The 25,529-nt window shown below is 45.6% G+C and overlaps 10 protein-coding genes across 10 annotated transcripts; 4 read left to right on the top strand and 6 right to left on the bottom strand.

The window, feature by feature from the left end:
* Positions 1-259: 259 nt before the first annotated feature.
* On the top strand, positions 260-1,610 carry PEX2_012480 (Cytochrome P450; the record flags this gene model as incomplete). Its single annotated transcript, XM_016738525.1, has 3 exons — positions 260-333; positions 390-618; positions 861-1,610. 3 exons carry the CDS (start codon positions 260-262, stop codon positions 1,608-1,610), a joined length of 1,053 nt encoding a protein of 350 aa, XP_016602831.1.
* A 186-nt stretch (positions 1,611-1,796) lies between these two features.
* Positions 1,797-2,907, bottom strand: PEX2_012490 (uncharacterized protein; the record flags this gene model as incomplete). Its single annotated transcript, XM_016738526.1, has 5 exons — positions 1,797-1,929; positions 2,009-2,111; positions 2,150-2,494; positions 2,560-2,587; positions 2,641-2,907. 5 exons carry the CDS (start codon positions 2,905-2,907, stop codon positions 1,797-1,799), a joined length of 876 nt encoding a protein of 291 aa, XP_016602832.1.
* A 1,074-nt stretch (positions 2,908-3,981) lies between these two features.
* Positions 3,982-4,990, top strand: PEX2_012500 (gamma-glutamylcyclotransferase family protein; the record flags this gene model as incomplete). Its single annotated transcript, XM_016738527.1, has 3 exons — positions 3,982-4,415; positions 4,469-4,604; positions 4,661-4,990. The coding sequence occupies 3 exons, from the start codon at positions 3,982-3,984 to the stop codon at positions 4,988-4,990; spliced, it is 900 nt and encodes a 299-aa protein (XP_016602833.1).
* A 167-nt stretch (positions 4,991-5,157) lies between these two features.
* On the bottom strand, positions 5,158-6,601 carry PEX2_012510 (dipeptidase; the record flags this gene model as incomplete). Its single annotated transcript, XM_016738528.1, has 6 exons — positions 5,158-5,641; positions 5,695-5,784; positions 5,850-5,926; positions 5,977-6,274; positions 6,323-6,479; positions 6,538-6,601. The coding sequence occupies 6 exons, from the start codon at positions 6,599-6,601 to the stop codon at positions 5,158-5,160; spliced, it is 1,170 nt and encodes a 389-aa protein (XP_016602834.1).
* Positions 6,602-7,337: 736 nt separating this feature from the next.
* Positions 7,338-9,058, top strand: PEX2_012520 (MFS transporter; the record flags this gene model as incomplete). Its single annotated transcript, XM_016738529.1, has 4 exons — positions 7,338-7,727; positions 7,789-7,921; positions 7,976-8,415; positions 8,504-9,058. The coding sequence occupies 4 exons, from the start codon at positions 7,338-7,340 to the stop codon at positions 9,056-9,058; spliced, it is 1,518 nt and encodes a 505-aa protein (XP_016602835.1).
* Positions 9,059-9,845: 787 nt separating this feature from the next.
* On the bottom strand, positions 9,846-10,751 carry PEX2_012530 (class I SAM-dependent methyltransferase; the record flags this gene model as incomplete). The annotated part of the gene is made up of 2 exons (XM_016738530.1): positions 9,846-9,973; positions 10,028-10,751. 2 exons carry the CDS (start codon positions 10,749-10,751, stop codon positions 9,846-9,848), a joined length of 852 nt encoding a protein of 283 aa, XP_016602836.1.
* Positions 10,752-11,023: 272 nt separating this feature from the next.
* Positions 11,024-11,843, top strand: PEX2_012540 (glutathione S-transferase family protein; the record flags this gene model as incomplete). The annotated part of the gene is made up of 2 exons (XM_016738531.1): positions 11,024-11,099; positions 11,158-11,843. 2 exons carry the CDS (start codon positions 11,024-11,026, stop codon positions 11,841-11,843), a joined length of 762 nt encoding a protein of 253 aa, XP_016602837.1.
* Positions 11,844-12,022: 179 nt separating this feature from the next.
* PEX2_012550 (cytochrome P450) lies at positions 12,023-13,829 on the bottom strand (the record flags this gene model as incomplete). The annotated part of the gene is made up of 7 exons (XM_016738532.1): positions 12,023-12,241; positions 12,300-12,407; positions 12,457-12,521; positions 12,568-12,787; positions 12,842-13,439; positions 13,499-13,674; positions 13,734-13,829. 7 exons carry the CDS (start codon positions 13,827-13,829, stop codon positions 12,023-12,025), a joined length of 1,482 nt encoding a protein of 493 aa, XP_016602838.1.
* A 647-nt stretch (positions 13,830-14,476) lies between these two features.
* PEX2_012560 (Aromatic prenyltransferase, DMATS type) lies at positions 14,477-15,764 on the bottom strand (the record flags this gene model as incomplete). The annotated part of the gene is made up of 3 exons (XM_016738533.1): positions 14,477-15,592; positions 15,650-15,689; positions 15,739-15,764. 3 exons carry the CDS (start codon positions 15,762-15,764, stop codon positions 14,477-14,479), a joined length of 1,182 nt encoding a protein of 393 aa, XP_016602839.1.
* Positions 15,765-17,645: 1,881 nt separating this feature from the next.
* Positions 17,646-25,196, bottom strand: PEX2_012570 (Pyridine nucleotide-disulfide oxidoreductase, class-II; the record flags this gene model as incomplete). Its single annotated transcript, XM_016738534.1, has 4 exons — positions 17,646-23,068; positions 23,128-23,888; positions 24,223-24,735; positions 24,793-25,196. 4 exons carry the CDS (start codon positions 25,194-25,196, stop codon positions 17,646-17,648), a joined length of 7,101 nt encoding a protein of 2,366 aa, XP_016602840.1.
* Between the last annotated feature and the right edge of the window lie 333 nt (positions 25,197-25,529).

Below are 25,529 nucleotides of genomic sequence, written 5' to 3' on the forward strand. Positions count from 1 at the left end.
CCCCTTAATTCAGCCATTCAGAATAGTTTCATATTTTTAGATAGATAGCAAATAAATGAAAAGAATGCAAACAAATGAATTGACTGATCTGGCTTTCGTGACGATTGTTGCCTGTTCTAAAGACCCCTGGATCGACAAAAGTACAGCAGAGATTGACTCGTGGGAAGATCTTATAACCAAGCCCCAACCGTCCTTTCTGCCAAGTCTTATTGTAATATCGTATCATCATATGAAACTTTGACTTTCTATCCCTTTGAACATGCCTCGAACGGGTTCCTTCCATAATGGCATTATTGAACTATTCAGACCTAGCGAACAGCCTATAGATATTGAGTATGTACTGGCCTTTAGACAAATTGTAATACTGGCTGACCATTTGGTTCGAATAGTATCGTCGCTGTTCATGGTCTGCAAGGTGACGCTCGGCGAACATGGACTCATGAAGCTTCAAAAGTATGCTGGCTTAGCGACCTTCTTCCCAACTACATCAAGAATGCCCGGGTCCTGTCGTGGGGGTATAACGCCAACACAAACTCTTTGGGCGGTAAGGCAACAAGCTCAGACCGGATCCTACAGCATGCTGGGACGCTTATCGAGGAGCTTCAAAATGACAGAGAGGTAAGTAGTGATGTACACTGTAAGGAACATTCGTTGCTGGGTTTTATTTTCCAGACCGTGCTGCCCTGGATGCCTTGGGCTGGGGGCTGCCTCGGACTGAGATGGAGTATGCCTCCAAGTTACAAGTGAGAAATATTCGGACATTTCCATGACAATGATTTCTTATCAATATTTCAGCTTGGTTTTAACTTCATGTGCTTTGGATCTGAGAGACAACGGATTTCCTAGCTAACCGCGACTAGTTCGAGGATGCCACCGAGAGACCCATCATTTTCGTATGTCATTCTCTAGGAGGTATCATAGTCAAAAGAGCCCTCACTTTATCCCAAGGTCGCACATCAGCGAAGAGCGCTCGACTTCACAAGATTTATACTTGCACTTACGGCATTTTGTTTTTTGGCACTCCCCACAATGGCTCCAGCAAAGCACGCCAGCTCGACACCATCCACAAGCTAGCATCCTTCATTGTTCCCAAAAGGGTTGCTCGATTCGAAACAAATCTAGTTACTGGAATCGAGGATGACTCTGAAACAATTCAAAACATCGCCGAGGACTTTTCTCCATTGATGTCACGGTATCACATAACGTTTCTGTGGGAGCAGTTGCGCACCGATATGAAATATACAATGGACTATATCGTGGATCGTGAGAGTGCCGCACCCATATTGGATGGAACGGACAGATGTGGTATCGCCGCAGATCACCGGGGCATTTGCAAATTTGAGAATGTCGACTCTCCGGGCTTCAAGGTTGTTATTGTCGCTCTCAAGCGCTACTGCATGGCTGCACCAGCAAGGATCAAGGAAAGGCTCATGGAGAGTGCGAACTCTCTAAGCGAGAAAAGAAGATACGAAGCCATGGAGCTTGTTGGGGAGTCACCAGTATCTCCCGTATCTCCCGTCTCGAAGGTTTCTTCTTTTTCGGACGTATCTTCGTTGTCGGATACAATAAATCGGCTGAGAATGAAAAGAGATGCCGAGGGGTCATCTTAGCCTCTCTATGTACATGGTTTAAATTTAGCTGCGCCTTGAAGGTTCTCAATTGAATAAGCTTTGCAACGATAAGCTCCAATGTCGCTTTCTGAATTGATAAATTGAGTCCTCCTACCGTTGGCGATTAGGTCAACTCAACATACACCCACCAAGCCGTAAGTCAGCACATTGACCGCATCCAATCCCTCAACCGTATTTCGGAATCCTATTCATCAAGCCTCTCACCTCCATCTGGAAGTTTCTAGCCTGCAGCCCCAAGTAAGCCCCATCCTCTCCGAACCCAACCCGATTCACCGTCCCTCCAAACACCTCAACGACCCTGTCAAACTCAGTCAAATAAGCCTGAATAAGAAGCCTAGTAACTATCATTCCCATCCCACTAGAAGCATGATATTTACCAAGCCGGATCTCCGCTGAAATGCAGCGCGTCTCGCATGTACAAATCGAGGCGTGCGTCCATTTTAGGAGTCGGGATAGGATCATGTTCACCAGAAACAGTGTCTGTGTGTCTCGCAAGCAGGTTTGACATTTAGATAGACTGCGAATCGAGGGGAGTATCTTCTGGGATTGGATCAGGAGGGTGTCGAGGGCTTGGGAGTTTTCTGGTGTTGACGATGTCGCTTGCAAGGTGCAGAGATGGTGGCTTAGTGTTGAGAAACAGGAGCATGTCTTTTGAGAGATATATGATTGAGTATTGAGGGAAGGTCCGGTTGTGATTGGTATGGTGAAGCTGAAGGGGGAAGATTCGTTGGATTGGGGCGATGGGCACGTAAATGTCCCGGAGGGCACTGGTTTGTAGGATGTGGAACTTGAATTTTGTGGATCTTCTCTCGATCGCATATTCATGGGATCCGATGCTCGATTTGTATCTTGAGCTTCTGGTTCTGGTTCTGGTCAGTCTGCTGAAAGATGCCTATGTGCATACTCTGCGTGCGTTGAAGATACTTACTCGATAATATCTCGTGTGGGTTCATGTCCTAGTGCCCATCCTAATTAGCTTTGTCTCAGTGCATTGATATCGCAATCTCACATTTTGAAAGCAGTCAGCTGCGATATCTGGTAGCCAGCTTTCCATTTGGGAGACTTCCTCTGAGAATATCAAGGATTCAAACGACGGAGAGCCTAGACTAAAGTCAGGCAGAGTACGTGTGCTTTGATCTCCGGTCTTTGGTGAAGCAGCCTGATTTAACTCGGAATGCTCATTGCAACTGAGCAGCGGTGGAATCGTCTCAGGAGCGTCCATGGAGCCTGCTGTTGATGGTGGTGTCTGTGGAGCAGGACTCTGTTTTTCTTTCATTTGTCGCAATCGCTCGATTGTCTTTTTGTTCAGGCTGCCCCTTGGCTTTCCGATTTTGGATTTTTGGCTATAGTGACACTTCAAATTACTGTGTGCGAAGTAAGTCGTCAGTGTTTCTCAAACAGGAAAATGTACGATGCATACTCTCTTGCACACCGCGCACACGGAGAACCCCCCGTACAACGAATCTTGGCAGTATGGCATCCATCGCATGCAGTACGAAGTGTTGAATCTTGATTCTGTTGTTTTGAGGGAGTTCTGCAAATAGATTTATTCTCCAGTCCTGTCTGAAAACTGGACAAACGGGGAGGAGTGGACATGTTCGCTTAATATAATGTCCGATTCAATATTTGACAAAAGACTACAATAAACAGATAATCCAATTTCTTGTTCTGCCGCTTTCACTTATACCCAACCCTAATCATGCCAGACGTCTTCGAGGGTACCTACCCCACATCGGCTCTATGGCTTCGTACGCCCTTGCTCAGGATCAGACCAAGCTAAACCTTGAGTATCCTATTCCTGGGGGCCAAGTCGCTAAGTGGACGAGAATTTGCCGATAAGATCCATTTGCTTTCAGCTAGCATTCGTATCCCAATACCAACTCCACACGTGGGGTTCAATCCCACTGCCCGCAACTCCGAGCGCTGGTGTAGACCACGATGGATCCATAGTGCAAATATGATTGCCGAATTGACACTGTCAGCAAATATAAGCATGCTATATCCGGATTTTCGAACTAATTGAACACTTTTAAGGTATTCCCTTATCTTCTCGTTGACCTGGATTTACTGCGGAGTACATCTGACTGTGCATCGCTTCCCTATCGAGGTATAGCAATCACAGCGCCAGCGAAGCGGCAATCAACAATTCGGGATTGTCCGCAAATGTGGGGTTCAATAGTGGATAGTTAATTTCGATGGACAGGCCGAAAAGCTTTCGCAAGTCCCCCAAGGTACCGGGCGGAAATTTTCCGGTGCCACCAAGGTTGACGTTCCCTGAACTATGATGGTCCGAACGATAACAAGCGCAAATTCAATTGCACCAAGAGACAAATCGATCCAAAAGTAGATAATGCCCTACGTGCATAAGGTCTGTAACGCTCTCCGATTCCCAATTTTCGTGTCACGATTTGGTCCCACTTTGCGAGTACAGTTGAAACGGACATTCATAGCTCAATCTCTTACAAATAGACCTCGTAATATACTCCCGTCTTCTTGGTCTCTATTTATCCATGCAATTGAGATGGCTGACTCCAATCAATGGTATTTTGCCTATGGATCGAACATGCTGTCCGATGTTTTCATCAAAAGACGCAAAGTGAATCCCATACAACAACAGGTTGCGTATATAAAAACACATACACTGTGCTTCAACGTCATGGGCATGCCATACCGAGATCCTGCCATGGGGGGAATTCGTGAAGCAATGGAAAATGATCTCCCAGTTTATGGAGTTGCATATTGGTTGACGCCAGAGGATATGCGGCAAGTGATTGTTAGCGAGGGGTATTTATTATCTATCCAAGCCAGTTGAGAATTCCAAGCTTAACAAAATACAGTGGCGGCATTGCATACCGAACCAAGAAGTTTATGGCGATTCTGGAAAACGAGTCGACTTCAATTTCAGTTACTACTCTAGTGGCGAGACATGATATTTCACTCGCCTATGAAAGATTGCCCTCGGAGCGATACATGGTAAGTTGCCCCCTTGGATATTGATTTCAATAAATCTTCATTCTAAGATGTAACAGGGGCTTCTGATTCGAGGCGCGAGAGAGCAATCGCTTCCAAAGTTCTATCAAGATCGACTCCTTTCTCAACCAATATTCACATGCCCAGAAAGTCATCGTTTCCAAATTGGGACGTGGTTATTCAGTAGCTTCTGGCAGAGAGTCGCGGTTGGTATTGAAATGGGAGTGCATCGATTCAAAGATGATGAAGGGAACGTGCCAGGATGGTTCTTGGTCATATTTGATATTTTATTGTGGACAATGTGGCTCTACCATGACTATGCTCATAGCATTATCTGGGGTAGAGGTGATGGACTTGGGTTCAAGCCATTCAGTCGTTCATTCATGTAGTACATAAAAATACTTCAAAACAGAATGTTCAAAAAGAGGTACGAAAAGAATACCAAAAAGACATAATGAGGGTGTATATGCCAACTACTCTTATTCCGATGAGAATTTGCTATCAAAAATCAGAGCGGAGTGAGTTCAGGTTCAACTATCTCTAGAAGTTTCCCGAGCTATTTATTTCGGGAGCTCTTCTCAGCATCTGGATATACACTTTCTACTGTCGCTCTAAAGTTATTATTCCATAGTTGCTTCACCCCATCTTCCATCACCGCGGACTGGCTCTTCATCTTCGCAGCCTGGGCTTCAACTTCCCCCAACACTCGTATGATATTCAATCCTATGACCTTCTCCACATCTGATCGTGGTATATCTCGCTCGAGCATTTTGGCAACCAGATCAGGGTAAAAGCTAACATCGTCAACCCCTTTCACGGCGCTGAACATACCGTCGTAGTCAGACCCTAGACCAACGTGATTGTAACCGATCAAGTCCCCTGCATATATGATATTATCAACAATGTGGTCGATATTTGCTTCACTGGCCTCTGCATGAATAAGAGAAGGTATGAAAGTAATCATGATGACGCCGTTATTGACTTTCAATTTTTTCAAGACGGCGTTGGAGACGTTTCGAACATGTGGAACAATTGACGCTCTATTAGAATGAATGTAAGTGACAAATAATGAAGAATATATGACAGTCCTTACATTGCAGAATGAGAGAACATGACGGGGGCCTTTGAAATACCAAGGACTTGATGCATCGCTGCCTCACTTGTATGTGATAAGTCGATGATCCTGTGTTTCCCTTTAGCATTCACATAGAAAGGTGTCACTCTGGTAAGCATAGTTGGTAATCTCACATCCCAATTCGGTTCATTTCCCGGACCATCTGTATTCCTTGTGCTGAGAGACCGCCATGTGCTGGAGAGCTCGAAGTCTATCACCAGGTCAGCTTTAGCGGACATATTCTATACCTGGGATACTCACAGCACTATCCGCGTATGTGTTATTCTTGTTGTGTGCCAGAGTAACATAACGTACACCTAGCTTATAATACATCCGTAAAACACTAGCACTGTTGGCAATTTGGTGAAGTCCCTCAACTCCAATGAGACTTGCAAATCTACCGGCTTTAAACAAACGCATGATATCAGATGAATCTTCAACAAGACCCATATCATCTGAATATAAATCCACAATACGATGCACTAGATCAATCTGCTGTATTGTATCTCGGAGTGCCTCGAAATGTATAGCATCGTCGGTGAAGTCATCCGAGTTCGGACTATAATTGCATTAGTTTACAATGTGACAACGCGTTATTCAAGCTCACCAGTCAATATAGACGCTCCAAAATGCCCCTCCAGATTTTCCCTCCTTGAGTCGTTTGAGGTCGACGTGGCCAACTAGATTGCTTCCGCGCTGGAAGCGCCCGTCTAGTGTACTGTCGTAAAATCCACGGATGAGATGGGGCCAATCATTATGACCGTCTTTATTTGGCATTAGCTTTCAATCAACGTTTGTCTCTAATATTGAGGTTGTACTCACCAACCAAAGGCACTGAGCCCAATATTTCCAATGCTTGTTCCATGAAGCTTGATCCAATTGTCATTCTGGAGACTGGCAGGTGTTATTACGCACAGGCTTTGCGATGGGGCATTTTCGTCTTTGAGGTGGGTCAAATAAATCACTAACTACGGAGTACACAGCTCGATTTGGAAACATGTTGTCAAACCTTTCAAGCAACATAGTCCCCGAAATAGTCTCCGAACATTTCGCTCTTCGGCTAGCCATTGTGGCGGCTTATGCTAAAACGTAGAATTTCCCAAAATCAAGAATTAATATGGGGTCTATTCGTCTCGTAAATATCTTCCTAGGCCAATTGTCCTTGTGGAGTAAATTATGTCAACATCCTCTCTTATATTACACCTCTGGATGAATTTTCAAGGCTCGATAGGCAGATACAAATTGCAGGTCAAATTGCAAATAAATAACCTTGACAATCTTTATTAGCCACTGTACCGCTTAGCTCCAAAGGTACTCAGTTAAGGCCCCGAGGCCTAGCCTCACCATTTGATGTAAGCGAGAGTGCAACTTGGAAGCATTCTCTACGTGTATAGTGTTCTTTAGGCCGAATGTGTCTACACTAATGTTAGCTTTCTACTCATTCGCCTCTCCATTATATTGAACGGACTTTCTAGGGGGCTAGTTGGTTCCATTCCCTGTTTCAGAAACTATTCTGCGCTTTTCCCTCTCCGTTGTGCTCAATCCTATCTTCCTTCTCCACTTTCAAAGCTACTCCTTTTCTCATCCTTTCTGAGCTCTTCGCAACGGTTGAACGCCCAATCATGACGGCGAAACAAACATGGCAGCCACCATATCACCTTGGTGAAAAGATAGGACCTAAAGCAGACTTGGGATTGATCCTCCTCACAACTACATTGGTAAACTTTTTGGATCTTTTCCAGCTTTCTGCTGTTCTATTCGGTCTTCCAGATATCCAGCGCTCTTTGAACTTTACCACTGAGGATATAAACTGGGTCTTGATTGTGTACAACATTACGTTCGCATCTTTTCTTCTAATCGGAGGCCAACTAGGTCAACGACTCGGCTTGGAGAGAACATTCATTATTGGCACAGCCATTCTCACTGTGTCAAACATTATCAACACTGCTGCTCCCAATAAAGCAGCTTTACTTGCTGGTCGATGCATCTCGGGTATTGGTGCGGGATTGACTGTGAGTAGCATCGGGATCAAATTGATATTATGTCACCCAAACTGATATCCTGCTTATTTAGGCTCCGAATGGACTGGCCATATTGAGCCGGAAGTTTGCAGATGGTGAGGCTCGCAACAAAGCACTAGCAGTATATACAGCTTGCGCTCCTTTGGGCTCGACTATTGGAACTGTGGTCGGCTCTCTTCTTGCATGTAAGCTTTCATCAATCGAGAATCTCCTAGAAATAGCCATCTAACCTTTATTAGCCTCTCCTGCTGGCTGGAGATCCATCTTCTGGCTATGCCTGATTCTCACTGCGATTTCAACAGTGCTAGCATGTCTATTTCTCCCTGAGTTTTCGAGGGAGAAGGTACCGATTGATGTACTCGGTGCTTCGGTTTTCACTGCAGGCATCGCACTTCTTGTGTATGGTCTGAATGACAGCTCGAGGCTTGGCTGGTCGGCACCATCAGTACTTGTTGGGATTATTCTGGGTATATGCTTGCTCCTTGCTTTCGTAATTGTTGAGAAGCGAGTCGCGAACCCAGCGGTTCCTCTATATGTTTGGAAGTCATTACCCTTCTTCCTCATGCTGGTCGCTATATTTGCCTTTGGTGGCAGCTTCAGTTCATGGTTCTTCATTACCACACAGCTTTGTGTGAACTTGCTCCGTTATACCCCTGTTCTCACGGCAGTGTACTTTCTAGTGAGTGTTCACTCCTTCGCTTATATCTTCTACGCCTGCAATATGCTTCATTTGAACAGACTTGACTAACAAATGCTTGCAAAAATAGCCAGCTGCTTTCTGCGCAATCGTCAGTGGCGCACTCTCCACCCCTATGGTCAAATTCCTTGGAGAAAAGGCAACCCTCGTCGTCGGCCTTGTCATTACCGCTGCAGGTGGAGTCGCCTGGGCTTTCGCGACACCCGAACGTGCCGGTGGGACTGCTCACGGACAAGGATACTGGTACTCGATTGTGGCCGCAATCATATTTGTCTGTGGTAGCCCGGTTGCCATGGTTCCTGCTCAAAGCATTTTGCTTCGTCAAGTGGAGGCAGGTAACCATGCAGTAGCAAGTGCTCTCTTCAACACTGCTTATCAGGTCGGCGCTAGCGTTCTTCTCGCGGGAGCCAATGCATTGATAAATGCAAAACAAGAGAATGTTAATGGTATAATCAGGGCGTCCATGGAAGGATACAGGGACGCCTTTTGGCTCTTGACTGGCGTTCTAGGTGGTGCGGCGCTCATAGTGGCTGTCTTTTATTGGCCTCTCAGATCTGAGACTTCGGAGAGAACCATTGAAGAAGCCTTGGTTGAGGAGCATCCCACGGAAACTAAAGTTCATTGAATGCTGAGGTTAGAGCTCCGCAAAGCCCGCAAAGCCCATAAAGCCCATAGCCCAGCCCAGCCCACAAAATGGGTTGGGTTTTGGGCCCCAAACAGTGCAAATACACCAAGAATTTAAAGGCTAAACCCCCGTTTAGGGATTTTAAAATTACCCTTCGTTTTACCCCCGTTTCTAAGCCTTATTTTAAAGGTAATATTTTATTAACTTAAATCATTTAGAATCAATTACTAGCTATCTCTCTGTATCACGTTTAAAAACGCGAGAAAGCGCATTATTTAGATATTCTAAAAATTTGAACTCTATATAATAAGTAGGAAGTTAGAATACAGCGATTATAAGATGCTAGGCAAACCCCCTTAATAGGCTTTGGGCCCGGGGTTCGGGCCCATTTATGGGCTTTGCGGAACGCTAGAGCCTGAGGTGGTGTCGGCGGCCTAAGGCTTTACCATTAAGAAAGATTTGTCTTTGCTTCTAGATCTCCGTCTCTCTGTCTCCCAATGATCAGTCTGTGCCAGAATGAATGCTTCCTTCTACTTTCTTCTTAACTAGTACATAAAACACAAAAATAGTTTGCTGCATATCATGTTACTGAATGTTGCTACAAACTCAACATTACGCTTGGGGTCAAAATATATTAAGACATAATTCTTTTTCAATTTCGCTATGACTTTGCTTTCTTCTTTGTCGTGTACTTCAAGGCATCGTAGAGGGTGGAAGCAGAATTCGAGCGTTCTTACAGCAACGAAGCTAACTTTGGATCACTGTCTCGCATTCATGTTCAATTCATTCAATGCCCGAGGGACTTCCTGGCCCAAACCAAATGATAACAGTAGGTATTTCCTACACTTCGAAGCTCCTCCTCTAACTGCATTCGAAGCTCATCAAATTCCGCCTTTGTCGGTTGGCCTGGCTTATCTGTTACTTATCAGCTATGACCCATCCTTCATCTAAAGGTTTGGTTTGACTCACCACCTAGCATCATCTTCATTCCGTCCAAAAGGTGAAGCAATACCGCAACAGCCCTCTCGCCCTGGTCTCTATCCTTCGCCGCAGCACCAACCTCGATGGTCTGAATCTCTTCTTGTATATGAACGGCACCGGCTTCCTTCAGCCAGGATAGTAAAAAGTTTCCGGGGCTCGGCTGGTTCCCGATAGCCGCCCATGCTTTCACCATTATGTCTCGGAATCGCATAAATGCCGGATGTTTAGGTCCCTCCTGAATTGAGAGCATATTCCCCTCATGGAGCTCTATCCAACCACCAGGCTTCACACACGCCAAGAGGTTTTTGACCGCATCTTGGGCGGCCTGATCGGAGCAAACTGTTAATACGAACCTTTGATGCACTACATCAAAACTGTTTTGGAAGTCTTCCGGCCAGATATCAAAGATTGAATGGGTTGTTAGATGCACATTTGAGGGCCTTTGGTCTTTAGGTGTAAAGTGCTGAGGTGCAACATCGGTGCCAATGAGTGTGGCTGTCGAAGATGTGGATTGGGCCAGGTCGATCAGCCAGGTTCCTTCAGCGGTGGCAGAGTCGAGAATTCGGAGATCGGGCTGATCAAAGTTCACGGGAGAATAAAGAAGTTTTCCGTGCATAGCAGTCTTGACGAGACTATGCTGGGTGCGAAGACGGTCGTATTCGCCTTGATGGCGCGGGCCTCGGTAAGGGTCTTTGGGGGTGATTGCAGCCATGCGGGCTACTGGTGCATTCGAATTTGGTTGAGATGATATATCTTGCTTTGGAGACTTCGGAAAGTTAACCCCTTGGCATAATATATGTCTCCATTCTGGATATTATCCGGGGACTAACCGCTAACTAGGTTCTTTCGAGAACCAATATAGTCGCCGGGCTGAACATAATATACCCCAACCAGAAGGTGTTCATTCAAGCCCTTTCAGGTTTGAATTAAGAGAGAATCCTGTTCCCGATTGAAGTTTGTTAATTTGATAGTTCGACAACCAAAATGTCCGCCTCCGCAGAAAGTCAGGCTATTCGCCCATCCATCCCGGATGACAAGCTTGTTCTTTATGTGAAGAAAGGTTCGACTCCGATCGCCTTAACTGCTTTCACAAAAGAACATATGCTAATAGAATGTAGCGAGTCCGACATCCACCGCCAACTCCGTTAAGCCATTAATGCTGATCGAAGCCCTCAACATTCCCCACCACATCCATCTCATCGAATCAACGAGCAACGAAACATGGTTTCACGCAGTGAATCCCTATAAAATGGTCCCCGCGATAGAAGACGTCGAAGTCTATGACTCCAACGGCGAATTTCAAAGATTAAACATCTTCGACAGCTCAGCCTGCTTGACATACCTCGCTGAGAAATACGACACCGAAGGTCTCTATCGTGGAAAGAATCTATGCGAACGAACCATCATCACGAACTGGTTAATGTCATACACAGCCGGACTCGGCGCTACCGGCAAAATCTGGCTACTCATGAAAACCCCAAAGCCAGTCCCAATTGGAGAGTCTCTTTCTATCCTTGTCAAATACATTCGCACCGAATACGACTTCCTGGAGAGCCGATTGAGTGAGCCTGGTCAACTTTATATTGCAATTTCGGACAGACCTACTATCGCAGACTTCGCTATTCTCCCCTTGGCAAATGAGAAAATTGCAGCATCCGCCGAACTTGATTTCAATGAGTGGCCGAAGCTGATGGCTTGGAGTGAGCAAATGAGCTCATTTAAACCCGTTGCAAGAGCATTACACAGGGTTTCGCGGTTTGGACTTTCAGAAGAAGAACTTGCCCAGCTGGACGGCAAAGAATAAATATCTAAAGCTGTTATGGAATCAGGAGAATGGCAGCTAAGTCAAAGGCTGTCAAAGGCTGTTCTGTACATATTGCTATCAACTATCAACTAGTAAACCAAGGATCTGTCACTTGATATTTTCATTCAAATGTAATAGATACACAATGGACTGTCCTTATAGTTGCAAAGATGAACAGCTTAATTGATGACCGGAATTAACATAATCTCGATATCTGAGATAGGCACCCAGGTAGCCTTCCTTTCTTTTATATCCTGACCATCAGCCGCAGTATTCGGAATGCGAATCTCATATCGAGAGAGCAATTCAGCAACGAAAGTCTTAACCATTGCCTCTGCAAAGTGCTTTCCCAGGCATTTTCGCGAGCCAAATCCGAAAGTGAACAAGTTATATCGAAGCTTGATATCATTAGCAGCTGCGATAGAGGCTCAGATGAAAAAACTATTATCCACTCACATCAGTAGAGGATACGTCCTTGAGCCGATGAGGATTAAATTGGGTGCTGTTCTTTCCCCAAAACTGAGGATTGTAGTTGATTGCCAGTGTGTCAACCACAACGCTTGTCTAAGAAGTTGATCAGCTATATTCTCTTGAGCTTTCCTGCACTACTCACATTTGGAGGAATTGTGTACCCCCCAAAGACCACACTATGGGGTGAATATTCCGGGATTGTGAAAACTTGTAGAATGTCAGCGCTGCATTGGTATAAGAGGAGGCATCATACCAGTGAATGGCCGAAGCCTAATGGACTCTAATAAGCAGAGGTGCAGTAATGAGTCTTTGCTGTTGCAAAAATTATCCCGGAGACTAGCATTCGCTCGTATTTCTTTCCTGAGTTGCCGCTGTATGCTTGCATCCTCGGCAATAAATATGATCAACCAACTCAGAACATTTGTTGACACATCGAGATTTGCAAAGAGTATCTCACTCATTGTTTGAATCATCTGGTTGAGAGATTTAGAACACCGGGTGCTGTTCATACTGAAATCTACACGTACCTCCTTTTTGGCGACCACGCCTTCATCCACTGCTCTCCATGCTTCCACGACTGGCGGGGTCTTGTTTTGGGTCTTCCTCGCTTCCACGATAGCCTCGTTGAATTCAGTCCAGTCTTTCTCAAATTCCTTGAGTTTCAGATATTGTTTCGGCTTTAGCCAACGGCAAATCCCGAATCGATACACTCCTCCTTCCAAAACATGGACCATAAGTGTAAGACTTCGCTGTCCCAGTGTCCAAAGCCGATCCTTTTCTGTCTCTGTCAATGGCCCGTATATATACTCGGCAGTTGCCAAGAAAGGGAAGCGTGAGAAGGAAGTAACAGCTTGTGGCTTTATAGTGTTGGCTTCCTTGGTCTCAAGGCATCGGAAATAATCCATCGTGAAGTCCGAGATAAAATCACAGGATTTGATGACAGCACCATGAGTGAAGTATGTATGTAATTGCGCTCGCACCTCCTTCCAGCGTTGGTCATTTATCAAGCCCATGCAGTCACCTAGCATCTGATGGAAGAACCAGCCTCCATTACTAGAGGGGGACTTTCTGTGGCTTGATGAATCTGCATGGAAAGTCTTCACATCCTCTGGTCTTGTTACCACACTATGCTTGCCTTGTCAGCTGGGGGGATGACATGATTCAACATAACCATAAAAACGTACACTTCAGGAGTAAATCCTGACCAGATACGATACACTGGACCATGCTGACGCCAAACTTGACTGGCACTACGCCCATCAAGAAACTTTTCAAGGCATTGACCATCTAAAGATTGCCAACTTGGCCCTCGGATGGACTCTCCTTCGTCATTTTTGATTGGATATATAACGCTAGAGATCTTGAAACGGTTAGCATGCAGGCTTCTAGAAGCAAGGTTGCTAAGCAAAAGAAACCCACCACGATGTTAATAATATGATGTCTTTTTGCAACAACTATCCATAGTAAGAATGCCCCCACTAGGAATTCAATGCACGGGAGGTTGTGGAGATTCATATCAACAATTCAGATACGTTTATACACAATGATTTCGAACGGATGTAGTCTTCGGTTTTATTATTTGAGAAAAAGCTAGACCAAATGAATCAGCCAATGATTCCGAACAAAATTTCTGTTATCCCAATGTGGATAAGAACGAGAAAAAAGATCTACGTAGAGCTTTGTAGACAAATATTCACCGATGAGCCCTAGTGCCAAGATATTATATTGCTCGGCGAATAAACACGCTTTCCTATTTAGGGCAATGGCTACTGTAGGTAGAAAGTCCCTGTGTTCATCAAAATCGAAAATCTTTGTAAAATTAGAGGAGTTATTGATATTTTGGTATTGCTATAGTATGAAGACTTCCACTAACAGCTACTTCTAGAGTTTTTAGGTCCTATATCACATATTTATTCAAGATCCTATAGCAATCGCTATTCACGCAACACCATTGCCACAAAGCCAGAAGTTGTATTTTATAATCACTGTAGATAACGGCTTGTGTGATAAATTTCTGGGTTGAAGTATGCGGTCACATTCCAGGCATTTTTCTCAGAAGCCCAGCAGACATAGGTGTGAAATCCAAGACCATTAGAAAGGCTTCGATGTTTGCTTCATAAAGCTAGTCAGTAAAGAAAACGACAAGATTATTTCTGTATAGCTCACCATAGTGTTTGTACCCCTTCAAGATAAGATCCAGCAGCTAACTTCTTCCCTCTGCGGTCTAAAAACCCAGACAATCCTCTCGCAATTTGATCGTCATTTTGTGCATAATGTCTCACAGGGAGATAGACCTTTGTCTTGGGAATTGGTGTACCACTTTTGAATTCGAAATAGTAGAGAATCCCACCGGTTCGATGATCGTTCTGCGAAAGGGGTGTCTCATCACTTTGATCTTGATTCAAGCCGAACACCGAATGCCACAGTTCCCGTAACGATTCCTCCTCGTCGGAGCTCTTGGGGGCTTTCCCCCCTATCGTTAAAGTATCAAAGACGCTCTTTAGGGTTGTTGAGCTTGATCGAACATAAACCTTGATCCGAGAATTCAAAGGGTCTAGGCAGTCAATAGCCATGATTTCCACCGCTGGACGCGTTTCTTCCGGGAATGACTCAAGGTAGTTCGTGAATACACTAAAGGAGCTCAGCAAGGAGTTTCCTAGTGCTGGAACATTTAGAATTGCCTCCTCGACAACAGCAAAATTCGTCTTCTTCTCTGCCAACGCCCTCCAAGTAGGCAGGTAATATTGTTTAACAACAATAGTCTTTTCTAGCAGATCAAAGGCCATGAAGCTTTGAGACTGAGGGTTTTGCGTAATGGGGTCTTCATTACTTGATTTTAGAGACATAAGAGACTTTTGAAAGTGTCGGTGGAGATAAAGATCCATCTCTGGCGAAAGTTGAAGAGCATCGCCAAGCAGCCGTAGGCTAGCAAGGGTGTTGATGGGATCGACTGGCTGCCCAGCCCACTTCCCTATAGGCTCAACCGAGTATCGAACCGTGGGAGTATCAAGAGCAGTTGACCAGCACCAGCTCAGCTCGACGGGGGTATGATCGTCTGTCATGAAGCTTTTCCAGTGCAATGGGTCTCCAGTGCCTCTGGGGTGGTGACCCAAAGAGGGAGCAACCGACCCACGAAAGAATTCCGAGTGAATTGTTCTTGAATTCTCAGGATATCCCGCTAGCTCAAGCATCATGTTGAGCATCTTCCCAACTTCGTTGTTCCATAATTCCGCGTCACTCTCGTATGGTTGGCCGGAAGGTTCTTCGATCTCTGGCTGCTTCAGCGATATTTAGTTAAACAAACACTGAAGTCATATATGAAAGGTTATTCTCACTGTATCATCCGAGTACCAGAGTTTTGTGAAGGGAGAGAACCTATTATGTCTTGTTAATCGCAATCCAACATAACATCAAAAGCACTTACAAGGCATTCCACAATACCAGCGCCATTCTATCAGATTTCCACTCTGCTTCTTCTAGTTGTTTGCAATGTAAACTGCTGTCACCTTTTGTCGGCACTTAATATACCAGAATCGATTCAATTTCGTGGGAGTCCAATGCTCCAAGGTTGGCTCCATACGCATGTAAGCATAGTCGGCTTGTAATTGTAAGAATTCGGCGACTAAACCTTCTCCCGACCATTTTCAGGCAGCTAGTTCAACGATCTTCTGAATACTAGCCCCCGGATGCTCGCTTACAGTACTCATATGCCGCAAGCAGCTTTTTCTCTGTCAGAATCCGGAAACAACTCCCAGTCTGGCAATATGCTCTCTTCACGCTGCAGTTCCAGAAATCAAACCATCATTCCAAGACTCCTAAATCAGCACGATGCGGTGCTTTCGGGAAATATGTCCGTCATTGACCTCAGCACGGCCGAGAACTGGTCTGTGAAAAGCATAGTACTAGAAATGATGCGTGAGGCTAAAGGTTGCTATTCTGAAGATGTTTGTGCTCAACCGACTGCTCAATGTCACCCGCTGACATAAAAATGTAGAATTTAGCGTACACATCCGGCATTGGCGGCTGCCCAAACACAAGAAGCCTACTTGCAAATCTACTAAATAACCATTTTCATCCAACAACACAAGTTGACTCTTCTCAAATCATCCTTGCTGCCGGTGGAAGCTTTGCTTTGACAGCTCTTGTCGAACAAATTTGCAATCCCGGAGATGGTATCCTGATCGCGGCACCCTACTGGGCTGGTCTTGACATATCGATCAGTATCCACGGTCATGCATCTATTATTCCAGTCCATATGCCTCTTTGGCAGTTTTTCAGTCCAGAGAGTGTTCAATACTATGAGTCAGCACTTGAGAATGCCTCCATGCCTATCAAAGCTATTCTCGTCTGCAATCCTCATAACCCTTTAGGTCAATGCTATCCACGGGAAACATTGCAGGCTCTGTTGGATTTCTGCCGCCGTCATGATCTGCACTACATTTCAGATGAAGTATATGCGCTTTCCGCTCACCACCCCCAGCCTGTCGGATGCTCCCCCTTCGTGTCCATTCTTCAATTGGGTGAAAGCCATATGAGTGAGAATACCCATGTTATATACAGCCTCAGCAAGGACTTTGGATGCAACGGTATCCGATTGGTGTGTCGCTCTAGAAACAAAGAGATCATAAATATGAAATTGCTAACCTTAGGCTTCGTTTTTTTCAGGGCGCACTTATATCACAATCAAACAAAGCTGTTCGCCTAAGCGCGGCCTTGAGTCTTCACAGTCAAGTCTCGTCTTTGTCAACAACCTTCGCCTCTGAAACGATACTCAAGGAAGACAGCATCCGGCGAATTTGTGAACATGGAGGGAAACGGCTTAGAAGAGCATATGAAGTCATGACTTTGTTTCTGAAGACACGCGAAATGGAGTTCATTCCCGGAGCCTATGGCATGTTTGTTTTTGCGAGGTTGTATCCAGTCAAAACCATTGAAGAGGAGCAGCGGCTTCTAGGCAATCTCAAGTCAATGGGGTTATCGGTTTCAACAGGAACAAGTTACCACTTTGAAGAACTAGGATGGTTCCGCATCTGTTACGGTGTCCCACTTGATCAGCTAGATGAGGCTCTTAGAAGGATTCATCTTGGTGTCCTGAACTATGCAAAAGTCACTTCTCCATGACTATATATCCAATCAATTTGACATCATGTATGGATATGACACAGCCAGCAGCAAGGGACTGCTTCTTTCTATTTTTCAAAATATCAAGGCCTTTTAGCTTATGAATGTAGAGCAAATAAAGATATTCTACAATCAATAGAGCGTAACGTAGTTATTTCCACAACATTCGTACATTGTGTATTACCAACGATATGGGTTTGTTTCTAGTTATCAAAGTCCAAACCAGATTCCAAGATCGTTCACAAGATTTTCCATCTCTTCTCGAATATGTCCAGCTGTGGTTGGATGGACTACATTCTCCATATACTCAAACTCGCAGATCGTACATTCCTCGGACTCGGTGAACTCGATTAAAAGAGGAAACTTGGCGCCAGTCGGTCTTAAGGTTTCTTCCTTTACAAGCACATCAGGCAAACAAAATGCGCTTGCGATCGAGTCCTTGCGTCGATTGTACACAACCATGACCTGGAATATTTCATGTGAGCTCAAAGTTTGGCGAATACTCTTCAACGGAATAGAGTGAGCCAACGCATCTCGAATGGATGCTTGTGCTGAGCTGACAATATTCGAGAAGGATGCCAATGATGTGGATTCCACATTGAGTCGCACTGGTAGTCGATCTAAAAATACGCCGAGTAGGCTTTCCGTACCAGGCTCGGTACGATCGACGTGAGGTATTCCAATGATCATATCCCTTGCTTCTTGGCTTTTCGAAAGAGTCATTGCAGTCAGTGCAAGATACAGCTCCATTGAGCCTTCGAAATTTGCTTTTGTCTTCAATGCGAATGACATGGAGTGTCCAACAAAATTCGATCGTCCATCTAGGTTCCTGAATAATGGGACAGGCATGTCTGCGAGCCGGGACCTCCAATATACGACATTTGGATCATCCATCCCTATCTGGGGTTGGGAATCTTTCCATTGAGCCCAAATTGTATAGTCTGGCACATGTGTGGATTCTGCACTTTCGTTCGATCTCGCCTCTCCATTCAAAACGCTCAAATATTCGTCCCGGATCCTGCGAAAGAGAATTTGAATGGCAGCTTTATCTGTCACGGCATGATGTTGCACAAACAGCATCTCCACGCCATCGAGACTCTGACTTAGATTGATTCTGGTCAGAGGACCAGTCGACAGATCAAATGACTGATTAGTGAAAGCTTCAACATTAAGATCGCTCATTTTTCCTCTTGTTATTTCGCACGCAGTGCACGATTGGCCCCGCAGGACCTGATCTGCAATGACATGGAAGCGACTTTTGAGAACTGGCTCGTGAGACATAACAGACTCAATCGAATTTTCGAGAGTTTCAATGTCCACATCGCCTCTAAGATGCAGCCTATAGCCGACATTGAAGGTCTCAGAGGGATACTCAAATGAAAGGCGAACAAATTCATTCTCCAAGTCCGAGGGGCTGGTAAAAGGCGATTGGATGTCTCTCCAAGCCGCCCTAAAAGTATTTTGCGACGATTTCTCTGCAGATTCCAACCATTTCTCAATCTCATCACTTAGCGCTGATAATTCTGTGTTCCAGATAAATAGTTTCAGCGGTAACTTGGAACAAAGTTTACGCGAAACGATTTGTGCCACTTTTATTTGGCTGAGGGAATTCCCACCCAGCTCCAGGAAGTCGGCTTTGGCGTTGATTTCGATATCTTGGCTGATACCAATTGCTTCCCTCCAAGCCTGAGCGACCAAAAGCTGGATCTTCGTCAATGGTTTCGCTGTTTTGGGCTGTTTCGCATGAGAAATTGAAAGCAGCGCTTTGCGGTCCAGCTTCTGATTCGGCATTGTTGGAAGACTGGGAAGTGCCAAAATTGCGGAAGGACAGGCATATCCAGGTAACTTGGCACGAAGAGCTGCTTGAAGAGCAGGAATGTCGATCGTATCAGGCTCAATGTAAGCCACTATATTGTCCATGTTGACAATGGCCGCTGCTCGTCGAACACCTGGATTGGCAAGCCGTATAACATTCTCAATCTCATTCAGCTCGACCCGATATCCTCTGACTTTGACTTGATTATCAAATCGCCCGAGGAACTTTGGCTCCATTTCTTCTGTCCAGATAGCACAATCACCAGTTCGGTACATGCGCTGTCCAGGCACAAATGGATCGGGAATAAATCGTGATTCCGACAAGGCTTGCCGATCTGCTCCAATGTAGCCATCCGCAATCTGAATACCACTTAGACAAATCTCGCCAGGTACTCCGATTGGAACTGGATTATTTTCCGAATCGAGGAGATAGACTCCCACTCGAGGAATCGTGTGTCCCAGGGTCACTTCCTTGTGTGGTTGCAAAGGTTGGAACAAGCACCCTATGGTGCACTCGCACGGCCCGTACGAGTTATACACAGTTCTTGTATCAGCCCATTGATCTGCGAGCACTTGGGGCACAGCTTCGCCGGCAAAGAGAATAGTATCAAGGTTCGGAAATTGCTCAGGCTCACATACTGACAAAAACGACGGAGTGATCATAGTTGCGTTCACTCGTGTCAGATGCGCGAAGGGATCAACGGGATCTGCTAGAACAAGTGTAGCGCCATAGCAGAGTGTACCAAAAATTTCTGCCTGGTTCACGTCAAATCCGGGTGAAAACATTTGTGAGTGACGTCTTCCTGGACGGGCATCCATTCGAGCTGGCCCGTATGAGAGATATGAAACCACTGATTGATGTTTTATGCGAACTCCCTTGGGCGCACCAGTCGATCCGGACGTGAAAGTGATATATGCAACATCCTCTGGGTTTGGGCTTCTTTCCAATCGAGCACATTCCTGGGAAGTTTGCATCGACTCCGATAGGAGGAGTTTCTCTCCAGCAAACGCCTCGCTGAATTTGGCATAACATGTGTCGTTTGGAAACACACAAACTTGCACATCGGCGGTTTGAGTCATGATTTGCATTCGTTCGAGTGGCAGTTTGATATCCAGTGGAACGTATACTGCACCTGCTTTTATGACGCCGATGACAGCCACGAGCCACTCGACACTCCGGTCGCTGAGGATTCCAACGGCACTTCCCGGTGGCACCCGAGCTATAACAGCTCTGGCAAAACGGTTTGCCTGTAAATCGAATTCTCTATATGTCATTGTTCGAGTACCAGACTCAATTGCCAGGTCATTCGGCCACTGATCAACCCCATTCTCAAAGCTCTCCTTGAGATTTGAAGGACCAAAGTACGGAGTCAAGAGATCTGGCGATGCAGTTGTCAGAGAGAGAGCCTCGCAAGGCTCAAGCATTCGTTTCCGTATCTGCGCCACGGTGTCACAAGCGGGATCAAGTATGGCGAGGAACAAATTCCGGAAATGCGTCATCATTCTCTCCATCATGGGCTTGATGTACATATTCTGATCAAATATAGCTTTGAGTCCGATGTTTCCGTCTTCTTGCCGAATAATGATCGTGAGCCCAAACTCAGGGACATCAGTCCGAGTGAACTTCCAATCTCTGTTGGTGAAGCCGGGAAGATCATATTCCAAAAATAGCATTGTTTGAAATAACTTTGAGTAAGTCCCTTGTGTAATCTCTTGGAGTGCTTCTATGGCAGACCATTGGTGAGAACTAGCCTTGAGCTCCAACCCTTGTACATATTTCAGCAGAGATGCTTTGGTGCTGAGCCCAGTCAGGCACACTGGTAATGGGCAGCTATTGATCACGGGTCCCACGACCCCTTCGATTCCGGGAAGCGGCAAATGGCGTCCAGAAAAGACTGTTCCAAAAACGACCTGCTCTTGTGCTGTGTAAGACCTCAGAAGAAGGGCCCATGCGGTGTATATCACAGTTGCAGATGTAACACCATTGATGCGTGAGATCTGTTTAAATGAAGGTATTCCAAGGTTTATTGTAATCCTTGCTTCCCCCAATTGTCTGTCCTCTGTGTTTCCAATTGGTTTGGGCAGTGTCAATGGAGTGGCCTCCACCACTTTCGACATCGCTTCCTTCCAGAATTGCAATCCTCCTTGGCGGGATAGATTGAGGTGCTGCGGAAGAGCTATCGCTATTTGCGAAAACTGCGAGGGATCCAAAGACAAATTATTGCCTTGTAGAACTTCTTGAACTTCTTGGATGACAAGACCCATGGACCATCCGTCAACACGGGTATGATGTACAAGCCATAACAGATTAGCCTCGGTTGCACTTTGGTTGACAATGACCCGGAAAGAGTTCAGTGGTCTATAGGTGTGATCGTCATTTTCTCGGTGGGTGGATTCAAACAAACGACAAGACTTTCTCTTAACAGCGGCAGGTATATCATCATGGGTCAGAAGCTGCTCTTGCCAGTCATGATGAAAGTTCGCGTCCAGCTTTTGGGTTCCATCTGCCATGTCGAAGTAGGTTGAAAAAATGGTATGTCTCTTCATGACTGATTCGAATGCAACTCTAATCTGATCACCATATCCTGCTTTGGGCTTCCAAGGCAAAGCAACGCGTACTAGCATGTAACTCGCTTCAGAGTGTCGGATTGACGATCTGATCATTCCCATTTGTGTTGTGGTAATTGGAGCCGACATTGTCTGCTCGGTCTTTATCGAGAACGCTAGGTCGGGGGTGATATCGTTTGCTTCAATTGGCTTTACCATTGTAGACAGCACCGACAAAGGAGTCGGATGAAGTATGTCGTGAAACTGGAGTATGCGCCCTTGTTGATGCAGAGACGACATCAATTTGATTGCCAAGAGAGAGTTTCCCCCAAGCTCCCAAAAGCTCCGTTTCATTGACACAGATGCAACTGCAAGACCTAGAGTCTCAGCAACCGCCTCCTGTAATTTCGTACAAGGGGAGTCTGTAAGAGACACGACATCAGAAGAATTGGTAGAAAGGAAATTATTCTTCAATGCTTGTGTATCGATCTTGCCATTTGATGTTCGGCAGAGTGCCTTGTGCGCCAAGATCTGGTCAGGCACGATGAATTGATCATGGTTCTCGGACAGGTGAAGGCGCATCTCAGTTACATCGACAATCTCCGGGGCTACTGCACCAATCAGCTTTCCTTGATGCATGAAAGCAGCAGCAGCATGGACACCAGGATATGATTCTAAAATGGGAATGACGTCCATTTCGAGATTGACCAGAAAGCCTCGATTTTTGACCATGCTGTCTTCTCGACCGCAGAAGACAATCCCTTCAGGACTTCGGCGAGCTCGATCACGAGTGGCATAAACTCGAATCCCATTCCGTTCGAAGAATCTCTCGCTTGTCAAATCCTCATTTTTATAATACCCAATCGCGAGACCAGGCCCACTGATGTGAAGCTCCCCTTCATCGCACTCTTCCAGTTGGTCATTCAAGATCAAGAGCTGCGTTTCGGACATTGCGTTGCCCAGATTAATAGGAATACCAGGTCTTATCTCGGCCATGCTTGCACATATAGTTGCTTCTGTCGGTCCATAGCAGTTGTAGATTACTCCTCCTTCGTTCCACCACTTTTGTAGGACCGTTGCATTTGGCGATTCCCCGCCAAGAAAGATTGACTTGATGTTTTTGTATTGTCCGGGGTCTCCGAGAGTGGCTAGAAGTGACGGTGTCGCAGGGAGAATCGTGCATCGCTTTGCATCCTTCAACACGTTTTGAGGTTCTGAGAGAACTAGATGAGCACCATGACAGATAGTGCTAAAGAAGACACCCCAGGCCGCTTTTATGGGCTCATATTAGTATATTTATCTTCTTTTGTCCAAGGAAACAAATTCTCACCATCAAATGCCAAAGAAAACAAAAGCAGCACCGTATCATGGTTGCGAACTCCCAAGTTGAAAGGCATTCCGCGATCAATACCTTGTGAGATATAATTCTCAACGGATCTGCGAGAAATCATCACCCCCTTTGGGGTTCCAGTCGTTCCAGATGTGAAGATGATATAGACTGGCTCTTCTGAGCTCCCTGCACAATCGATAATTCCTGCCATCAATTCTGCGCAAGAATCCGGTTGTTCCTCATCAAATGCCTTTCGAACCTCCTTTGTCGTAATAACGGGGGTATCGTTTGCTCGAAGATCGGTCCACTGGGCCATGATAACAATCTTCGGTTCGACAGCCCGCAACACGGAATCGACTCTAGATTGACTCCAGGATTCCCCGTCCATCGGAACAAAGCAGACACTGAGTCTGAGTAGTGCTATAATTGTCGCCACCGTCTCCAGATTCCTGGAGACAAAAACGGGAACCGTATCGCCCGCCCTAATTCCAACTGAATGAAACAGCGCAGCCAAAGACAAGGAGGCGGATTCGAGCTCTCCATACCTCAATGTTTGACCCTCCTGAGAGCAGGCGATTGATTCTGCTTGGCATTTTGCGTAGTTTTGAATGGAAGACCAGAGGGGGTTATGGTTGATTTTTTGCTCCATCAAGGTCGTCTGATCTCTGGGCAAGGATTTTGGCTTCATGGCTTGGGTCGTTCGTAGGAAGAGGAAGGAGAGGAAGGGCAGGATAATTTTCACAACTTGTGACAGCGCAGCTCTTGATCAAAGCCTTATGATACAGTATTTGAGGTTGGGTAGATACCAAGCTTTCCTTGAGCCGGAGATTATTTTCGGCGACTATGCTATGTTGGGGCAAACATGGCAAAATTGATTGTTTCAATCTAAAGGGTCGGATCTTTATTCTTGTAGAGATATCTCAAGATTTATGTGTAGGTTACACGTCGCATTCTCTAAATTGGACATTTTTCAATTGTGAATATTGAGCTAGAACTAAAATGGGTGTTTGAGAAAAATACAGCCATCAGATGATCGACATCGTAAACTATCCAAACAATGAGTTCTGTCCAAGCGATTCTGCAGAAAGTTGGAACGAAGCTCCCATTCCAGCCAGCGACCCTGAGAAGATTGCATTGGGCACGTTCTTCATCATTCCACAGCTATCACCTGCCGCAAATACACCCGGGATATTGGTTTGAAAGAAGGGAGGACCTGCTTTAATGTCACTCTTGGGAGTCTGTTCCAATCCGAGGTCCTTCACGAAGCAGCCTCGGGGCGTTGTCTCGGGTGTGTGCGCAAGGAATCCCTCGACCAAGCAAGTTCCGTCTTCAAGCTTGATAGAAACAGATGCATTGGGCTCTAGTTTTGAGATAGAAGCAACCTTGCGGTTTTCAACCTTGAACTTGTCTGTCTCTCCAACAGCAGTACTGACTTCTTTAACTAGGTCGTCGGAGCCGTTGGTGTATATAGTGATCGACTTGCTAAAAGCAGCGGCCTGCCGGGCAACATGGAGAGCAAAGGGAGCGCTGGAGAGGCCACCGATGGCAAGAACCCCAACTGAATCAGCGCCCTTTTCTTCGTAACCTTTGCAGAAGAGACAATGGAAGCTTGATTAATTAGTATTTTGCGTTAGATGGTGGTCTGGGATTGACAGGAAAACTCACATTCCAGTTCCCCATGCCTGGGCATAACCTTCGATCTCAGGGAAGATATCTTCAACACCATTTGCCAAAATCAGCTTCTTGCCAGACCATATTTTTCCAGCTTCGTCTGTGAGAGCAAAGCCGCCAGGTGTGAGACCCTCGGCTTTGATAATGGTCGCCTCGTGGCTCGTGATTTGTGGATAATTGGCGAGAATGTTTCCCAAGGCTTTATCGCGGTATTCGGAGGGTCTCACATGATCGAAACCGGGAATTAAGTGCATGAAGCTAGCTTTGTCGTTTCTGTAGGTCTTGGAGTCCAAAATGACCGAGCTGTAGTTTTGACGGGCAAGAGTGAGAGCTGCTGTAAGGCCAGCAGGACCACCGCCCACGATAAGAACGTCAAAGTATCCGGTTTCGGCACTCATCTTGAATAGGTAGAAGATGGAATGAGGAGAGAGTAGTGGGGGATGATTTTGGCGTGTCTGATGGAACTGAAGGAGAAATGAGGAGCAGGTTGACGTAAATATATTCAACTTCTAAAGAAAAGATTGAACTAACAGTTAACCCACAAGGTTGATGATATGCAGGTCATCCGAAGTATCACACGATATGCTCCTGTTAAGAGCCGAGATATTCCCCGGCCCCTTCGTATACTTACTCTCATTTCACTTATTAATTCTGGAGCTTGACACCTTAATACAACCAGTACATGTGTCGAATCAATTTCTAAATTAAATAGTAGCTTGTAGATTCATAGA

Source organism: Penicillium expansum (assembly GCF_000769745.1).
Source record: "Penicillium expansum strain MD-8 chromosome Unknown contig40, whole genome shotgun sequence".
In the NCBI taxonomy this organism is placed as follows: domain Eukaryota; kingdom Fungi; phylum Ascomycota; class Eurotiomycetes; order Eurotiales; family Aspergillaceae; genus Penicillium; species Penicillium expansum.